Source organism: Lycium barbarum, chromosome 2 (genome assembly GCF_019175385.1).
Source record: "Lycium barbarum isolate Lr01 chromosome 2, ASM1917538v2, whole genome shotgun sequence".
NCBI classification, from domain to species: domain Eukaryota; kingdom Viridiplantae; phylum Streptophyta; class Magnoliopsida; order Solanales; family Solanaceae; genus Lycium; species Lycium barbarum.
This window is the reverse complement of record NC_083338.1, coordinates 14,202,465-14,221,905: the sequence shown is the minus strand read 5'-3', so window position 1 is coordinate 14,221,905 and position 19,441 is coordinate 14,202,465. Positions and strand designations below refer to the sequence as shown.

Genomic DNA, 19,441 nt, shown 5'->3' with positions numbered 1-19,441 from the left:
AGTTTTTCCACTTCCCACACGAACATTTTTTCCATTGGCAGAGACTTTATGGACATTTCCACCCTTACCTTCGTGTGAAAATGTTAGAATCTCGAAGACCCCAGTCACAATGTTGTAGTTCATCATATCAGTATGCATGGCGGCCCTATCCCAATATTCATGGAACTTCTTATCAACACCGGGCGGCCAAGTCTTCTTATTTACCATTAGCAGAGCAGCAAGGGCGCTTCTTTTAACAAAATGATCAACAAGATTTTTAAAGGTCAAGCGAACCATGGCAGTAGCAGGAAATCCACGGGCTTTCTTCAATAAACCGTTGTAAGACTCAGAGACATTTGTCGTCATAGCCCCCCACCTATAACCACCGTCCTTATACAATGTCCATTTTTCCTTCGAAAGCTTGCTTAACCACATATGCGCTGCAGGTTACAAAGTTTTGATTTGTTGCATCCTCATTTGGTATTTCTTCTTCTGGTGTTCTGTAGCAGCCAACCACATTAGCTTCTCAAGATCAGAGTTAAGAAACTTTTTGTTAAAGTTACTTTTTAAATGTCGAACACAAAATCTATGATGTGTGGTGGGTGGCTGTAACCATTCATGTGTCATTACACATTGCAAGATCCCTTAGTGACGGTCAGAAATTAGTCCAATGCCTTTTCTATCACAAACAACATGTCTCCATAATAAACTGAGAAACCAAGTCCATGACTCATAGCTCTCACGTGCAACTATAGCATATGCAAGTGGAAAAATATTTCCGTTTGCATTAATGCCAACAGCAATCAACAATTTCATCTCATACTTACCATAGACATGGGTGCCATCTATTGAGATGACCGGCCTGTAACTTTTGAATCCATCGATACTTGGTTTAAAGGCCCAGAAAGTATACTTGAAGATGTGTTCGCCTTGCATTGTAGTTGACTCGTGTGTCCACTCAACAATAGTGCTCGGATTGAAATGTTCTAGGGCAGCCATGTATCGAGGAAATACCCTAAAAGAACCTTCGAAATCACCATACACCATCTCAAAAGCTTTCTTACGCCCTTTTTGCGCTTTTCTATAACTAGGAGTATAGTGATGGATGCCTTTTATAGTTTCCTGAACAAACTTAATACTGATTTGTGCATTGATCATAATATATGGTATCAACGAAGTAGCAATCATGTTGCTATTCAAATTGAAATGATCCTCTGTATAATCATCCGTGTCACAATTATGTGGCTCAATCATTTTTCCTGCTTTCCACATACCACTTCCGATCAACGAAAAACGGATCATCCAACTGCAACCTTCCTCATGCCGCTTGCAAATAACCTTCCAAAATGTACCTTTGGCTTGATCTGTTTTAAATTTATTTTTGTGGGCTATATTATAGAGTCTCACTGCACCTTTCATTTGCTTCTTGCTGTGAAATAACATACCTATTTGCATGTACAAGAAAAAATATCAACTACTAATTACACCAATTAAAATCACAAAATTCAAAATTAATATATTATTAAAAAAATTAGTCGCACCAAACTAACCTGATTTGATAACTTTAGGATTACTGGAATTCCAAAGTGCAGCCCGAACAGACCCGTTATCTCTCATGTATGCAAAATCTTCCGGTTGTACTTCTTCTGTATTATCCAACTATGGGATCACATTTGAATGATAATTAACACCAAGATTACTGGGGGCCGCAACATCTTCATCAGAATCGTCACCGTCGGCAGACGATTGATCATCATCCGTCCCTTCATGATCTAATGGACTATCGCTATCCGACTCATTTATTATATCATTAGCTAAATCGTTATTGCTCAGAATTTGTGTGAGCTGAGTCAACGTGGGGTTATCTTCAAAATCGTTATGCCTATAAATAAGAAAAATTCATAGAATTTACAAGTCAAACACATATACAATCCATGAATAAAGTGAATAAAATATGATTATATTTACCTATCACTGTCCAATTCACTTGGACCAGCATGTGAAGGGTGTCGTACATTACAATTCAAATTATGCAACTGCGTAGTAGCATTACTTGGTCCACCCGTCTCACGATTCTGTCCACTCCAATCAAAGTTATGATCGTGCATTGAAGCCATACCATCATACTGTGTACCATAATTAGTTGTATCATTTGACTGACTACCAAATCCTACAATTGTTTGTTGTTGAACTACACCCCTTGAAAAATCAATATTAGAACTTGGGAGATAGGTAGTACCTCCAAAATCGAACTCATTGTCGGTCGGTACTTCGACCTGGGTAGAGCGTTGAACTGTAGCATACATGTCAAGCGCCGCTATGCATATGTGATTTTTAAAAATCTCAGGACAACGAAGAAATGACGATAAAGATTCATTGTCCGTAATTGGCATCTCACCATAAATTGGTGAACCATCGGCTGTAAATGAACTTGGACATCGTCTGGTTATAACCACCGATAGCTTAGGATCATTTACGAACATTTTGTCTGGTTATAACCACCGATAGCTTAGGATCATTTACGAACATTTTACTCCTTAAGACGCGTTGCAGACGATCATATTTTAGGGAAATTGGAACCTTTTCCCTATTTTAGGACCACGGCTGTATCTAACCAAACCTGCTTCATACACAACTTCACCACCCCAAAATGAATACACTTTAACATGAGTTTCCGTCATCTTTTATGAAATATATGAAAGAAAAAATAAAAGTTAAAGGATATGAAACAGATAAGAGAAAAACAATAGATGAAAGATATGAGATGGATAAAAGAAAATTGAAAGACGAAAGATATACCATAGGTAAAGATAGGACAATATTTATAAACTGAGAAAAGTAAAAAGTTTCACAAATTAAGTCACGAAATGTAAAAGATATTATTTTGACAACTATTCAATGCTCGTCTGAAACTGATTGAACCAACAGAAATGAACAAAAAAATAAAATTAAAACCATAGCGATATAGAGAGCAGAAAAACGGTAAAAAAAAAGGGGGTTTTCGTTATATACCAGCGAAATGGAACAAAACATTTCGTTGGTATATAAACGAAAAAAAAAAACTATTTTCCTATTTCGTTTTTATATAAATGAAATACAAAAAAAAAATTATCCTATTTCATTGGTCTATGAATGAAATACATATATATATATATATATATATATATATATATATATTCCTATTTCGTTTTTATATAAACGAAAAAAAAATTATAATTTCCTATTTCGTTGGAATATAAACGAAATGCAAAAAAAAAAAAATATCCTATTTCGTTCATATACCAACGAAATACAAAAAAAAATATTATATTTTCCTATTTCGTTTTTATATGAACGAAATAAAAAAAAATCATATTTCGTTTTTTAATAAACGAAATAGAAAAAAAAATCCTATTTCGTTCATATACCAACGAAATACAAAAAAAAAATTCCTATTTCGTTTTTATATGAACGAAATAAAAAAAAATCATATTTCATTTTTTAATAAACGAAATAGAAAAAAATCCTATTTCGTTTATATACCAACGAAATGCAAAAAAACAATAAATCCTATTTCATTTTTATATGAACGAAATTAAAAAAAAATCATATTTCGTTTTTTAATAAACGAAATAGAAAAAAAAATCCTATTTCGTTCATATACCAACGAAATGCAAAAAAAAAAATATATATTTGTTACATTTCGCTACAAGTGTAGCGAAATGCAACAAATATTTCCGGACCGGAACAGCGTTGCTTGTGGGTATTTCGTTGGATAACCAATGAAATACCCATTTTGGTATATATAAAAAAAAAAAGCATCCTATTTTGGGATATTAGCTCCAAAAACATGTCATTTTGGCTCCGGATTCTGTTCTTTTTCCTTTAATTTGGTGAACTATTTTCTATCAGGAAAGTATAATGATATTTGATTTGCTTGTAGGTGCATTGATCGTTTAGGGATCTTGAAGACCGATAAAGATGGAAACATATGACAGATCATGTTTCCTTGGGAATTTTGTCTATTCATAATTTTCCTTTCTATTATTATCATGACAAATATTAATTTGTCAAGAACCTACTTGTTAAATAAATTTACTTCGACTATCAAGAAAGTATAATGATACGTATTTGACTTGCTTATAGGTGCATTAATTATTTGGGATCTTGAAGACCGATAAAATGGAAACATTTGACAAAAGAAGCCAAAATTTGCCGAAGTGCATTGTAGGCAATTAATTTGATGTAATGACTTCATAGGCATTGGAGTATTTTATTTCCGTTCTAAACTTTCAATTGTCTACTCCACATGCTTTGCTATTTGATTAATGTGTGAATAGCTTCTCCTTTAGAATCTAATTATAAAGTGCAGGAGAAGAAAAAATAATATGAAAAAAGGTAAGTGAATTTCCTCACATATTAGTTTCAATGCAAACACTGCTCTATCAAGTGTTACACAATCTTTGACGTATTTTATTCTAATTTCACACTCCATGTCATATCAAACTTTGTTTTATCATATATTATGGAGTTTGAAAAGTATATTGCAGAATGATGGAGAGAAAAAATCGGCAACCCACAGGAGTCATTGGTCTAATAAGGTGAGTAGTAATTATTTTTGACAAAAAAGAACTATGACATAATCAGATGATGTAGATTTTTCTTTTTATCAATTCTAATAAGCTCATAGCGAGAACAAGGTATGACAATTATAAATTTCAGTTTGACTATGATATTCTACACTATAAAAAGTTTATCAACATAACAAGATGATGCTACGAACCCAATGATATGCTTTAATCTATTACTCTAAAGTTAAATTCTTCTGAAAAACACACTTTGTCATTATTCAGTCATTGTTTGGTTTCTAATAGTAAGTATTTAGTTTCTTCCTTTTTATACTTCAATTATTTATTCTTCTATTCACCTAATTTTTCCTTTATAATTATGGAGCCCCATTCGACAAGAAAATAATGAAAGTATGGATCGTACTTTGATAAGGTAATAGTGAAATTACATAGCCTAATTTAAAAGGACAACAATGAAATACTTTGGTATCGTTTTGGTGAAATCACCATTATTATAGTGAAAAGAGAATCTAAGTTTCGGTTTATTTATACAGGAATAAATTAATATGATAGAAAGATTGGAGGATTTAAGAAGATTATCAACTTTGCCGCAAACTACCCCGTCAAGATCCATTTCTACAACAAAATTCCAATTGTTGATCAAGTTCTATTCTCCCTACACCATGGTGTGCTGGATAAAATCAATAATTATAATTAATTTTTAAAAAGCTTCATTATGACTACGGATTAGTTTTCTATTGATAGGAAAATAATTAATAAGAATCCTATTGGAATTACATGACCACTTCTATTAAATAGTAATAAAATATGCTCAAGAGTATTAATTATTTATTCGAAAGTACAGATAAGAGAGTTTAATATGGTACTTCTGAACTTGATAGAGCTTAATATCAATTTTACACTAAACTACAGAAAAATAATTGATAAAAGGTCTATAAAGGTACAAGCTTAAGATTCCAATATTGCAATATGTCGTTAATGCTAAATTCTGAACCAAACCAAATTGTAAAGAGCTGATCCTGATAGAGGAAGATCGTCTTTTTTAGATGGACCTAAAACGAGGGGGGAGGGGAGGGAGGTGCCTATATAGGACAAAAATCTTATATCGATTATATCATTTTTTTGTAGATTACTTATGTCGATTTTAGTTTATCGGTTATTAAACCATTGAAGAATAGTTAGTTTCAGTAAGATTATATATTAACTGAGATCATGCTAAGACTGAAATCTTAATATTATAGATGGGGGGTTACGTGTGAGGCACGTACATAGAGATTAGATATTCTAAAAGCATGAATATAAATGTTGGTTGATCAAAATAACCTTTTAATTATTGAACGACTTTTATCCCTTAATTAAACTTTAATTCTATTGCTCGTTGAACATACTACTCAATACAAGTTAGACTACTAATCCTATTACTATTAACGTTACTCAATATAGGTGACCGATTAATCCTATTACTACTACGTTACTCAATGAAGAATAGGAATGTTATCCTAAGAAAAAGAAAAAAAAAAAGAGAAAATTAAATATGCAACGTTGAATAACAATGAACAAAATATTAAGACGTAGCTTAGCGTTCCCGTCGAACATAGACGGTAAAATTAAAAATGGTAAAAAGCCAAAAAGATGCGTTTAATATAAAAAATTATTTGATTTCAAACCCTAAATCTTAGATAAGTCGATATTGAAATTTTTATATAAGGTAAAATTATAATTGATTTTATAATGCTAAATATTAGGACTTCCTTTACATAGTTCAAATAAGCAAAGATAATAATCAAATTTTTAGTTGATTTTGAAATCAAATATGATTTCATCTAATATAAAATATGTTTTTAAAGGCTAAAAAAACTCAATTACGAACTTAACTCACGTTTTAGATTTTAGTAAATTGATCACCTTTTCTTTTTTACTTGAATTGTATTCCCAACTTAATTTGATATGGACTAAACACTTTTATATAAAAAAGTCATTGTTCCACATTCTCCTTCGTAAACTTTTCAAGAAGTACAGTCACGACACTAAAAGAGGCTTTTAGTGGCAATATGTTTTTCTTTTAGCGGCAATAATTATTGCCATAAAAACATTTACCAGTAATTGGTTAATGCCATTAGATCCAAAGTCGCTAAAGCCTTCAGAGGCATTTATTGTTAGAGCTAAAGTTTGGTATTGCCGGTATTAATTGATTCTAGAATATAATTAGCGGCAATTAAGTTATTGCCGCTAAAAGCATATTTTATTGTAGTGAGTCAAACCTCTCTATAATTGTCATTCGTTATAACAACATTTCACTATAACGGCCTGATTTTCTCCGGAACTGATTTTTCATGCTATATTTTACTTCTCTATAACAGCATTCTGCTTATAACAGTAATGGCATCAATTATAGCAGTACACTCTTTGTAAAATTACCTCTCTATAACAGCCATACTTAAATAGCGTGTAATAATATTTTGTAATATTATGTGACAACAAAAGTGTCGATGAAGAGCCTCAATCTACTGCTACTTGGAGATAGAAGAGTCAAATGTTAAGCACTTAGACAGCCTTCAAGGGAAAGCTATTGAATTTCCTTTTGCTGGAAGTTTGGACAAAAATTTTCGTCACTTGAAGCGTTATATTATCATTAAGAGACTAGAATTTACGAAACAGACTATAATTGTAGAGTTCTTACGTCAAACTTGAAATATTTAAATTCTCAATTAATTTAAAATGCAGATGTTCCATATATTTTAATTCTTTATCTGTGTGGTACAACTAGTTATGGATTTAGTAATAATTTATTAGTCTTTTCAATTTTTAATGTATGAGATATGAAAATCAATTGAGATTTTAAAATTTACAAGTATATTGCTTTCATTTATAACATAAAAAGTACAAAAAGTTAATTGTTTGCGTACTTTTATTTATAACATCTAAATGAGATTTAAATATCGAATGTCAGTATACATGCATAATAGCACCTCACTATAGCAGCCATGAAATTTCCGGACAAACGCTGCCACTATAGAGAGGTTTGACTGTATTAATTTTAAACTTTTTATTCCTTCAGAAGAAGATAACAAAATTCGGCAAACTTCTCGAAAGGTATTATTTCTTCCCATTATTATAATTTTTATTTTCAACTTTATTATTTGTGTTTATAGATCACTGTTACAACTTATAATCAACCGTGTTGTTGTGCTTTAGCTTAGAATTTTGATATTTTATTATTCCGTAGACTAAAAATCAACTCATGCGTATAAGTTTTTGACAATGAGACTTATTACATGTCCTAAGAAAAATATAATTGCAATGTGTTTAATTTTCTAAGTTCATGCATGCAGTGGGAGATTAATTAGATTTAGTGACAACTTCTAATCGAAATAGGTTGATCAATGATTGTAGAGGATAGACAGTCAGACGTAACCAGTATGTCCCAATTTTGAACAACTTTTTTGGATGGAAAGGCAAAGCATTACCTACCGGCAAATTTAGATAGTTATTTGAATTGATAGAAGAAATTTAATATTTAGTAATCTAATAATGATTTTCAGTATATAATGAAAATAAATACAATATTTGGTCACTAGCTTAATTCCAAATAATGGATTATTTTAATCCTAACTTATTTTTCACATAGGCAAATACATAAAATATATATACCAAAAACAACATTTTAATGGAAAGTATTAAATGGATATTATAAAATAATATTTTTATACCTCATAAAATAAATAATATAATTCAACTAACATTACTTAACATTTATGATTGATAGAGAATAACGTGCGGGGCACGTTTATAGAATCTAGAAATGACCTTAGAGATGTTAAAAGCATGACCTTAGAAATGTTAATTGAATTTTGTCCTTCATCAAAAAACTCTACAATAGATAAAATTGTCATTTACTATTTTCCCTTAAATTATTATTTAATTATTTTTATAATCTATTTATATTGAAAGAACCCCTAAAATTTAGGAATATCAAATCTAATTAATCACAACTAAATCTCCGTATATACTATTTGCAAATTCCTACGGTAGTTTTCCTTTTCCTAAGGGAGTGATCAATTTACATTACTTTTAGGCTTAGAAGTTCTGCTTTTTTTTTCCCCACACGTGCAATTCCTTTTGGTTTAAGATTGAATACACTAGGGTTGGTTCCATAAATGTCCCAATGCTAAATTAGCTATCAAAGTCACAATTAGCTGTCATCGTACTTCCAATATTTATGGTTTGGACGAACTCATGAAAAGCTAGCATTATGTGCAAGATCCAAAAGAAGCAAACTATTATATGATTCTACTAGATGCTGATGAGTTAGAAGAAAGAAAAAAAAAGTTATTGCGACTATTGCTAAAGCCATGAATTTGCTCACCCGAAGATTCTACTGTTGGTAATAATATTAATTTTTAATTGAAGTCCTTACATTCTCTTAATTTTTTAAAAATTCTAAAGTGAGTTCAACTATTTCCATGCTCGTAGTACTCATTAAATTCTTTTATTTTCTATATATCTTGCTTATTAGTGGAAACAGAAAGTTTATTTAGTTGGGGGACGTGTGGGTGTATGTTTGAGTGTAGTTTGTTATTCAAGTCAATTAATTTAATCCAATGACTGAGACCAAACTATTTGATATATTTATTCGATATAAATCGCGTGCTTGTGAAACTTAGAGTGATGAGTACCTAATTAATTAAATTCTTCTGATGAATAAATATATTAAATATTTTTATCTGCAATTAATGGAATGGCAGGAACAAAGCGGAGAGCAGGATCACATTGTTGATGACATCTTTAGCAATTCAAAGATAATTGTCTAGAACAAGAACATGAATTACCGTCAGCAATGTCTCTTACAATTTTTTCACGGATATTCTTTTATTTTCTTGAAAATTCTAAGATGAGGTCAACTATTTTAATCCATTCTTAGTACTCATTAAAAACTTTTCTTTTCTCTATATTCGTAAATGTATTTTAAATTGGATAAAATTGTAATTATAAATACCAGTAATAATTATTATTTTTAAAATACAAAAAATTGTCGTTAATTATCTTTTTTTTGTTGAATACGACTTTAGATTGTTATAGATCAGAATTCTATACTTTTGAATTAAATATAAATTCGTAATTGCACGTCAACTATATATTGTTTGATAATATTTACTTAAGTTTTTAAAAGTTGTATAACCATTAATATAAAGGACAACGTACTTTAAAAGTTGTATAATCACTAATATAAGGGACATGCGTAAATCGCATACACTATACTAGTATCATATAAAATAACATAAAAAATCTTTCGTGTACATACTTTTAATGCGGAGCAGAGAATATCCAACTAGATAATAGCAACCATGAGACCACTAAAATTGAGTCCGGAATCAAAATGACCCAAAAAAAACACAGTGAATCAAAATATCCCAAAAAAAAATTAGTACCAAAGTACTTTTAACGCAGTATTTTACTGCGTTATTCTGGGAGTCTTTTTTTTTTTTAATTCTCACACTTGTACTTTGGCCATAGATTAATCATGCTTTGAAATTCCAGAATTTCAATATTTTATATAGAATCCGATTTTTTTTATGCGATTAATAATGAAGGCTTAATATATTAAGGATACGCAAAACTTTGGGTCATCATTTTAGTGGTTAAAAAGTGCTCGAAGTTTTTTGTTTGAAAACTTGTTATCATTAGCTTAAAGTTTTTTATTTTTAGGGTTTAGATTTAAGTGTGTTATATTTTAATGCGTAATGTGTTGAGATCTTTTCAAAATAAGATTTATTATTAAAACATGCACCATGCACCCAGCCAAGGCATGGCTGAAAAGTGTTCGATTATTAGTGATGTTTGATGTTGCATGAACTTAAGTAATTATGTAAATTGATAAGATAAAATTATCAAATAATGAATATAGGGAGAAAAAGTAGCTGTAAATTGATGAAACTTTAAATGATCATAACTTTGTGCTCGGACATTCGATTTACGCTATTTTTTTTATTTTTTTTTGGGTATTTTTTGGAGATCTAGCCGTGCAAACGGCCGCAAGGCAGTTTGGCCAACCCAATTTTTAGAAAAACTCTTTTTTCCCATTCAATTTGAATTTTGCCTCAAATTGGTGCACAATTCATTCATCTTTAGTAAAAATCTAGTGATAAAAAATATACTTGAAGATGGTAATCCCGTAGTAATGATGTTTTGAATGTCAATTTCAAGATTCGAAATTCAATTTGTGAAAACAAGTTAGATGGCATTAGCGAACTTTATAAATAATAAAAAATGTCTACATTGTCACTTTCACAAACTTGACTTGGTGGTTTAGGCATCTCTTTTTTACTTCTTTTTTATCCCAACCACCAGAGATCAAACCTAGGCGGGTGCATGGTATACCCCAACCACATTAGATATGTTATGTCCCAAAGCCTTATTTGAGTGCATGGTGCATGTTTAAGTAAATATTAAGTATATTTTTTGTGTATCTATTTCTCAATGATAAATCTTATTTTAAAAAGATCGTTTCAAAATAAAGTTACGCATTAAAAAATAACACACTTAAAAGCTAAAAATAAAATTTAAGCTAATGATAACAAGTTTTCAAACAAAAAATTACTTCGAGCACTTTTAAACCACTAAAACGACGATCCGAAGTTTTGCATATATTGAGCCTTCATTATTAATCGTACAAAAAAAAAATCGGGTTCTATATAAAATATTAAAGTTCCGAATCTAGAAGCATGATTAATCTATGACTAAAGTACAAAAAAACACCCAGAATAACGCAGTAAAATACTGCGTTAAAGGTACTTTTACTAAAAAAAATTCTTGAGGTATTTTGGTTCATTGTGTTTTTTTTGGGTCATTTTGATTCCGGACTCACTAAAATTTAGATGGTGAACTGCAGTTAAAATTGTGAGCCCTGACTATGGAGATTAAAATTGTGTGCTACAATTAAAATTATGATATTTTGACCACTCGATTGCTCCACTAAAAATAAATAGGAAAATAGCAATTTATCTAAAACTATGAGACCTACAATTAATAAAAAAAAAATGTGACTTGTCAGCACGAAGAGGATACCCAAAACAAGAGAAATTAATTTTATTTATTTATTTTAAAAAGGAAAGGTGTAGCAAAAGGTGAGAGAGGCTCGAACTCTCGACCTCAGGATCACTCGGTAGCTATGAGACCTACGCACTAGCCAACTGCACCACCACCCCTCTTGCTTTATACATTACTACTATATATAAGCTACAACCAAAAGGCTTTTGTAGTCCTCACAAAAGTTTTCAATAAAATATTAAACTTTTCAATTAATTACTTATAGGTCCTGATTTTAATTTTTAAAGTAAAATTTACTTTTTGTTCGTATGGTCTACTTTTCAAAAGCTGACAAACCTTCTATTTTACTACTATATATAAGAGACAACCAAGGGGCTTTTGTAGTCCGCACAAAAGTTTTCAATAAAATGTCAATATTTTCAATTAATTACTTATAGGTCCTGATCTTAATTTTTAAAGTAAAATTTACTTTTTGTTTGTATGGTCTACTTTTCAAAAGCTGTCGAACCTTCTACCTTATTTTTCCTATTTTTTTGATTTTTTATTCAGTGTCTGGTATCTGCATTGGGCCCCGATTAATTCAGATTCACATAACATAGGGCTCATTCGGGGGAAGCGCTCCCTACCAAGAATTTTTTTCATACCCAGACTCGAACCTAAGACCCCTGGTTAAGGGTGGAGCAGCCTCATCTGTTGCACTTTATTTTCCCTGTTACTTTTTTCGATTGATCTTATCTATTAACCTAAAAAATAGTCATTTCTTCACTAGATCCTTGCTTCTTGTTGCTCTCTCATTTTTTTTCTTTTTCATTTATTGCTTATTATAGATTTTTATATGTAGACATTTCTTTTACTTTATATTTATATTATGAAATTTAAGAATTTTTGAAAATTATTGTAATTCCATGTAGGAATTTCTTTTACTTTATATTTATACTTTAATGAGCTCAATTAAAAAAAAAATTACTAAAATTATTTTCATATAGTTTTAAGAATTGTTAAAAGATGCCATATAGTGTTGAAAATGAAGACAATGTTATCAATCAAGATCGGGTTATCTTAATAATCTCTTATTTGGTTAACTAACATTAATATTTTTAAACACAAAATAAGTTTGAAGCAAAGTGGAGTTAGAGTGTTGGCTACGGGTTTGGTCGAATTTGGTAGCGCTTTGATTCAAATTCCGTATTTGTCTTAAGAGTTCATTGAATATGTATAGATTATTAAGTTAGAACTAAATAATTTAAAAAATTAGGCTTCGAAACTCATAAACTTCAAATTCTGGCTCCGCATCTGATTTGAAAATAAATAATTTTATCAAAATGAAAGTTAAACTATTAGAGGAGTGAAATAAATAATTTTATAAGACACTTTCAAACATCCAAATATATTTTTCTCTCTCTAAAGTTTCTATCTCCATGTGTTCGGCGTAAGTTAACTCTCGTACATCGGTGTGGCCGCCATGGCTAGAGGACGTGGCAAAGCTAAAGATCAAAACCTAGGGCAAGGATAGGGTTGCCTATGGAAAATACCATTAGCGGAGTTTGTTAATTCATATGGGATTGGTAGCCAAGCAAAATTGAAAGAACCAACGGGGGAGGGGGGGTAACATCAAGCCCACCACCAGTGGCTATCATGGAGGTTGGGCCTTCATCGTACACCCCATCAGTAATTAAGCGTCTTAATCTCAGTGCACCACCTTCAATTGAGCGTGCTGATGGGTCGATGGTCAATAATCCCAAAAACAATGAAGGGGATATGGGAAATGAAACAACAGAGGTGCTAATTGAGGACGAAATCGAGAAACAAATTGAGAATGGCAAATCAAAGACAAATTTATTTAAAAATAATCGCATTGCGGCTAATGGACAGGCCCTAACCTACATACCACCTCAGATGGTAGATGGACAGCCGGTAGTGCAATTGGAGCAACAAGATGTCGAGAAAGGGGAAAACAAGTGGAACAGTGCATTGATTGTGTATGTTGTGGGAGCTAAGCCGGGTTACAATGCCATGACTCGATACATAGCTCAAACTTGGACAAATTGGGGGACCCGGAAATTTTTCTATATGATGATGGCTACTATGTAGTGAGATTCTATTCAATTGAGGATATGCAAGATGTCATGTATACTGGACCATACACATTTAACAACAAGCCGCTTATACTCAAACAATGGATAGCTGATTTTGATTTTAGTGCAGAGCTCCTGTCTGTAATTCCCCTATGGGTTATATTTCCCCATCTTCGTATGAGTTGTTGGGAAGGTCCCTCACTAAGTCGACTAGCAAGTGCAGTAGGTAAACCGATATACGCTGATGAATGTACTGCCAAACAAGCACGGATTTCGTATGCAAAGATGTTGATAGAGGTTAATATTACTAGAACATTGCCCACTGAAGTCACTGTCATGGATCCAAAGGGGGAAAAATTTACACAAGCTGTGCAGTATGAATAGCAACCATTATTCTATGAGAAGTGTCAAACTATTGGGCATAAATGCCAACCAAATGTACCGTAAGCTAAACCCCAGGAACAACCAAGGAGAAGAAGAGATAATAGGAAAGCCACAACACAATGGCAATATAAAAGTCCATTGCCAATTGAAGCAACACTTGCAGAGCCATAAGCTACCACATCCAATAGCAATGTTGATACTGCTAAATCCCAAGATAGAACACCTGAGTTAACTGAACAACCAGTTCAGCAGGAGCAGCAATTGATTCAGGAAGCTCAACCAACTAGTCCTCCTACCAACACCAAAGGTACTACAAGCCATAGTACTGATACGGCCGACAAAGATAAAACAGCTCACAGCCCTGCTCTAGACCATGTCGATTTCCCAGAGCTATCTGCTGTTAGAACTAAGAATACATTTGAGATACTTCAGAAGAGAGGCAATGAGCAACAACCAAAACCCCCAGAGAGCATAGGGGTGCAAACTATATCTCAATGAATTTGTTAGTGTGGAACATTAGGGGCGTAAATAAAAGGTTCAAGTAGAAGGAACTGAGAACTTATTTACTTATTCATAAAATAAAGTTAGAAGGGATAGTGGAAACCAAGGTGAAAGCGCATAATGCTCTGAGAATTAGCAATAATATTGCTCCTGGTTGGGGACTTCTCTCAAACTACCAGCATGCAGTTAATGGCAGGATTTGGATTATGTGGGACCCCCTTTATTATTCTGTCACTATGGTAGAAGCGTCAGATCAAATCATTCATTGTCAGATTACTGGTCATACTGAGCCATTGGATTGCTACTTAACTGTGATATATGGACACAATGGAGCTGATCAAAGAGGTAGACTATGGCTAAAACTAGTCGAGGTGGCTGAAGGGGTGAACAAACCTTGGCTTTTGGGAGGGGATTTCAACAACGTGTTATATGCACAAGATAGACTTATGGGTAGCCTAGTTATAGCAACAGAAATTAAAGAATACACTGAATGTATGCAACAGCTACTAGTGAATAAAGTACCTTAGAGTGGTGAGTATTATACATGGTGTAATAACCAAGGAGGAACATATAGAATTCATAGTAGGTTGGATAGACTGTTTGGAAACCAAGATTGGCTAATGCAATGGGGATATGTTAATACCATATATGGACTTCCTCATATATCTGATCATTCTCCTATGCAACTGAACCTTACAATGACACAGTGGAAGCCTCAGGTTCCCTTTAAATTATTCAACATCTAGGCTGACCATGATGATTTTACGAGAATAATCCAACAGTCTTGGAACTCAACAAGAGCAAATGGGAAAATTCTACAAGTGTGGCATAAGTTCAAATAACTAAGGCCTGCCCTCAGGAAGTTAAACACTGACCATTACAAATTCATCCACCAGCAAATTGATAAGGCCAGAACTGACCTCACTGATATTCAAGGTAAATTGATGCAACAGTGCACTGAAGAACTAATTACCTTAGAGAATACCACTATGTAGAATCTAGAAAAATGGGTAAAGATGGAAGAAAATGACCTAAAGCAAAAATCTAGGTCTAAATGGATACAACTAGGAGATTCCAACTCTAAGTATTTCCAAGTTGTTATCAAAGATAGAGCCTAGAGAAAGCAGATAAGTGAGCTCACAGCTTTAATAGGTGATAAGTTGACAGACACGCCAGCTATGAAAGAGGAGATTATTAAGTTCTACAAATCTTTGATGGGGGCCTCTAACAGCAACCTACCAGCTGTTAATAAACTCATCATGGAAAATGGGCCACAATTGAATCAACAACAAAGAATTTTTCTGTGTGCTTCAGTCACTGATCAAGAAATTTACGAGGGATTACTCTCAATAGGTGATGACAAGGAACTAGGGGTTGATGGTTTTAATGCTTTTTTCTTCAAGAAAACCTGGCATATAATTAAGCATGATGTCATAGAGGTTGTCCAAGAGTTCTTCAAAACTGGGAAAATGTGCAAAGCAATCAACTGTACATCCATCACACTTGTGCCCAAGGTGACCAGCCCTACAAATGTGAAAGAATTTCGACCAATTGCCTGTTGCACAGTCCTATACAAACTTATAGCCAAAGTATTAGCAGCTAGAATGCAGCAGGTTATTGCCAGTATCATTTGTGAAGCACAGGCTGGATTCATACCAGGAAGAAGAATAGCTGATAACATAATCCTAGCACATGAATTGGTCAAAACTTATGCTAGAAAACACATTTCTGTTAGGTGTATGATCAAGATAGACTTGCAAAAAGCTTATGACTCGGTGGAGTGGGTATTTATTCATCAAATGCTGGTGGAATTGAGATTTCCAGAAATCTACACTTCTTGGGTGATGGAATGCATAAGAACAGTTAACTACTCTATTTTGGTTAATGGAGAACTAACACAACCATTTGATGTTGCTAAATGCCTTAGGCAAGGTGACCCTATCTCACCTTTCCTATTTGCAATAGCCATGGAGTATCTCAGCAGGACATTGTGTGATCTTAAAGTAGTGAAGGAGTACTAATACCACCCAAGATGTGCAAGAATGGGCATTAGCCACTAAGCTTTGCAAATGATCTCTTGCTCTTTGCAAGAGGTGATTTACCTTCTATAAAAGCTATGATTAAATGCTTCACAAAATTTTCTAATGTTTCTGGATTGCAGGCTAATTTGAACAAAAGTTCTATTTACTTTGGTGGGGTACAAGTCTAGGGGTGCGCGTTCGGTTCTTCCGTTCGGTTTGGCTATTTCAGTTTTGATTTTTTGAATGTAGACACCGATCACCGAACCCAACTAGTTCGGTTCGGTTCTTTCGGTTTCAGTTTTTTGAAGTTTGGTTCGGTTCGGTTTCGATTTTTTCAATTCATTTTTTTTGATATGATATTAGAAGTGATTCCATTTAAATTAATTCATATTCTCAAAAGCAACAAAACATAAAACTAACAAATTAAAATCAAAATCAAACAAACAGGATACACAAGAACAGAAAACCATAACCATAATATAGGATTACTAAGTGTTATATATATACAGTAAGAATAATTAAGAAAACACATAAAGGATATACATTAATCCTAAAGACACATCCTAGTCACCTTTCTTGGTTAAGGATATTTGATTTTCTCAACTGAAGTGGAAAATTAGGGATAAAAAAGCAAAAAAGAGCTTATTACAATTGGGTTTTTTTGGGCTTAAACTTAATAGGTCTAGATTGTTATAATTTTTTTGGGTAATGTATAAATTTCAGTTCTTCGGTTCGGTTTCATCAAAGTTTGATTCTCCTATTTCGGTTTAGGTTTTTTGAAGGTGAACACCGAACACCAAACACCGAACCAAACTAGTTCGGTTCGGTTTCGGTTTCTTGAAGTTCAGTTCGGTTCGGTCCGGTTTTTCGGTTTTCAGTATTTATGCCCATCCCTAGGTACAACAGAGTATACAAGAGCAGATTCTGGGCCAATTAAATTTCTCAAGGGGTGAACTCCCATTCAAATACTTAGGCATCCCATTGTCTACCAAGAAGCTCACCATTATGTAGTGGCAACCATTGATAGAAAGGATTACGGCCAGAATCACATCATGGACTGCTAGGAATCTTTCCCATGCTGGAAGGGTTCAGTTAGTTCAAAGTGTATTGTTTGGCATGCAGGCATATTGGGCACAATTGTTCATCATCCCACAAAGGTAGCTAAGATAATTGAAGGATTCTGTCGAAGCTATGTTTGGTCCGGGGTTAACACCATTACTAAAAAGGCCTTTTTAGCATAGGACAAGGTTTGTATGCCACTGGCTGGGGGTTGCCTGAATCTAGCCAACCTAACAATCTGGAACAAAGCTGCTACTGCAAAGATGTGTTGGGACCTGGAGCATAAACAAGATAAACTGTGGATAAAATGGATCCATTCATACTATATTAAAGGGCAAGATTTCAACACCTATCCAGTACCCCAACAAGCTTGTTGGATGACTCGGAAGATAATGAGTTCTAGAGTCGTAACTACACAGTTACACTCTGACCATACCAGCTCCAAAAGCTTAATTAGACAAGGGTACTTGCAGCTGCTTGGCGACTATCCTAGAATGGAGTGGAAAAGGCTGATGTTCAAGAATGATGCAAGGCCTAAGGATAAGTTCATGATGTGGCTGCATATGCATGGTGTTATGAGGATAAATGATAGGTTGATTCGGTGGGGAATGGAAGTTAATCCTGAATGTGCATTCTGCCAACTACAAAATGAATCGAGGGAACATCTGTTTATGTTGTGCTACTATACCAAGGCACTATGGAATAGAGTTATGCAATGGTCAGCCAGGACTTACACAGCTACTTATAGCTGGGGGCAATATGTTCAATGGGCTGTCCAAAACAGCAAAGAAAAATCTCAAGATGCTACAATCTTCAAGCTGGTATTTGCGGAAGTAGTTAATGCTATATGGCTTGAAAGAAATGCAAGAGTATTCGAGAAGAGAAGGAGGCATTGGGAGGCCTTAGCAAGAGAAGTTGCCTTTGTTTCATGTGTCAGAGCCTCAGTGGGGAGCAGAACAAAACTGCAGCAGCTACATTTCTAAAATAGGCTAGGAGTTAATTTTCTTGTTTCTGGAGTTTGTGGCTTTAGATAACCAACTGTGGTAGTGTGGTTATGAATATGTAATGCTTCACTTTGGTGATTAATGTTGAGAAAACCACAAAATAAACCAGTACAATAATAAATAATATTATTTACTTAGCAAACTAATATAACAGCACTTGAAGATGTAATATTACTATAATAGTATTTTAAATAACAACACTTGGAAAATAAATGTTACTACGATAATATATTTTGTAAATATGACTGGAGTCGTGCTAGGCACTGTCCTATGAAATTATTTCAGCAATGTAAAATGTTTCCCCAGGATTAAACAAGTCCTTCTCTAATTTTATTAGAGGATACAGGAATCAGCAAAATTTAATTTAACTACAAATCCAACTTAAGAGGAAAAGGAAATAAGCAACAAAAATTTAATGGGGAATTATTACAATAATAAAGAGGAAGAGGACATGTGATATTAGTAAGAAGGAGGAGGATTCTGTTTTAGTTTTTGGTTGGTCTTTGCTGGAGAATAAGGGAGCCTATTTGTAGGCTTTGAAGAGAAATAATATTTTGCCATGTGGCAAGCATACTTGGCAAAAAGAAATTCATGCATAGTGCCACATAGTTAAACTCGAGCCACTCTTATTTTTAAGTGGACATGTGTCTAGTTATTTGTCCAAAATTTGTGAAGCCACTTGTCAAAAAATTGGTGAAATATATTACAATTCCCCACTATTTCAACGATTTTTTGAAGAAGAGAGTCAAACTTTCTGGATTTGCATGACCAAAATGCAGTAGGTTTGGTGCCTTTTGAGCTAT

General features: G+C 33.2%; 1 protein-coding gene across 1 annotated transcript; it reads left to right on the top strand.

The window, feature by feature from the left end:
* Positions 1-17,828: 17,828 nt before the first annotated feature.
* Positions 17,829-18,617, top strand: LOC132628374 (uncharacterized). The gene has a single exon (XM_060344158.1). It carries the CDS (start codon positions 17,829-17,831, stop codon positions 18,615-18,617), a length of 789 nt encoding a protein of 262 aa, XP_060200141.1.
* Positions 18,618-19,441: the final 824 nt, after the last annotated feature.

Bases quoted from the DNA above. Each gene is read 5' to 3' on its own strand.
- LOC132628374 (XM_060344158.1), top strand. From the start codon at position 17,829: ATGCCACTGGCTGGGGGTTGCCTGAATCTAGCCAACCTAACAATCTGG.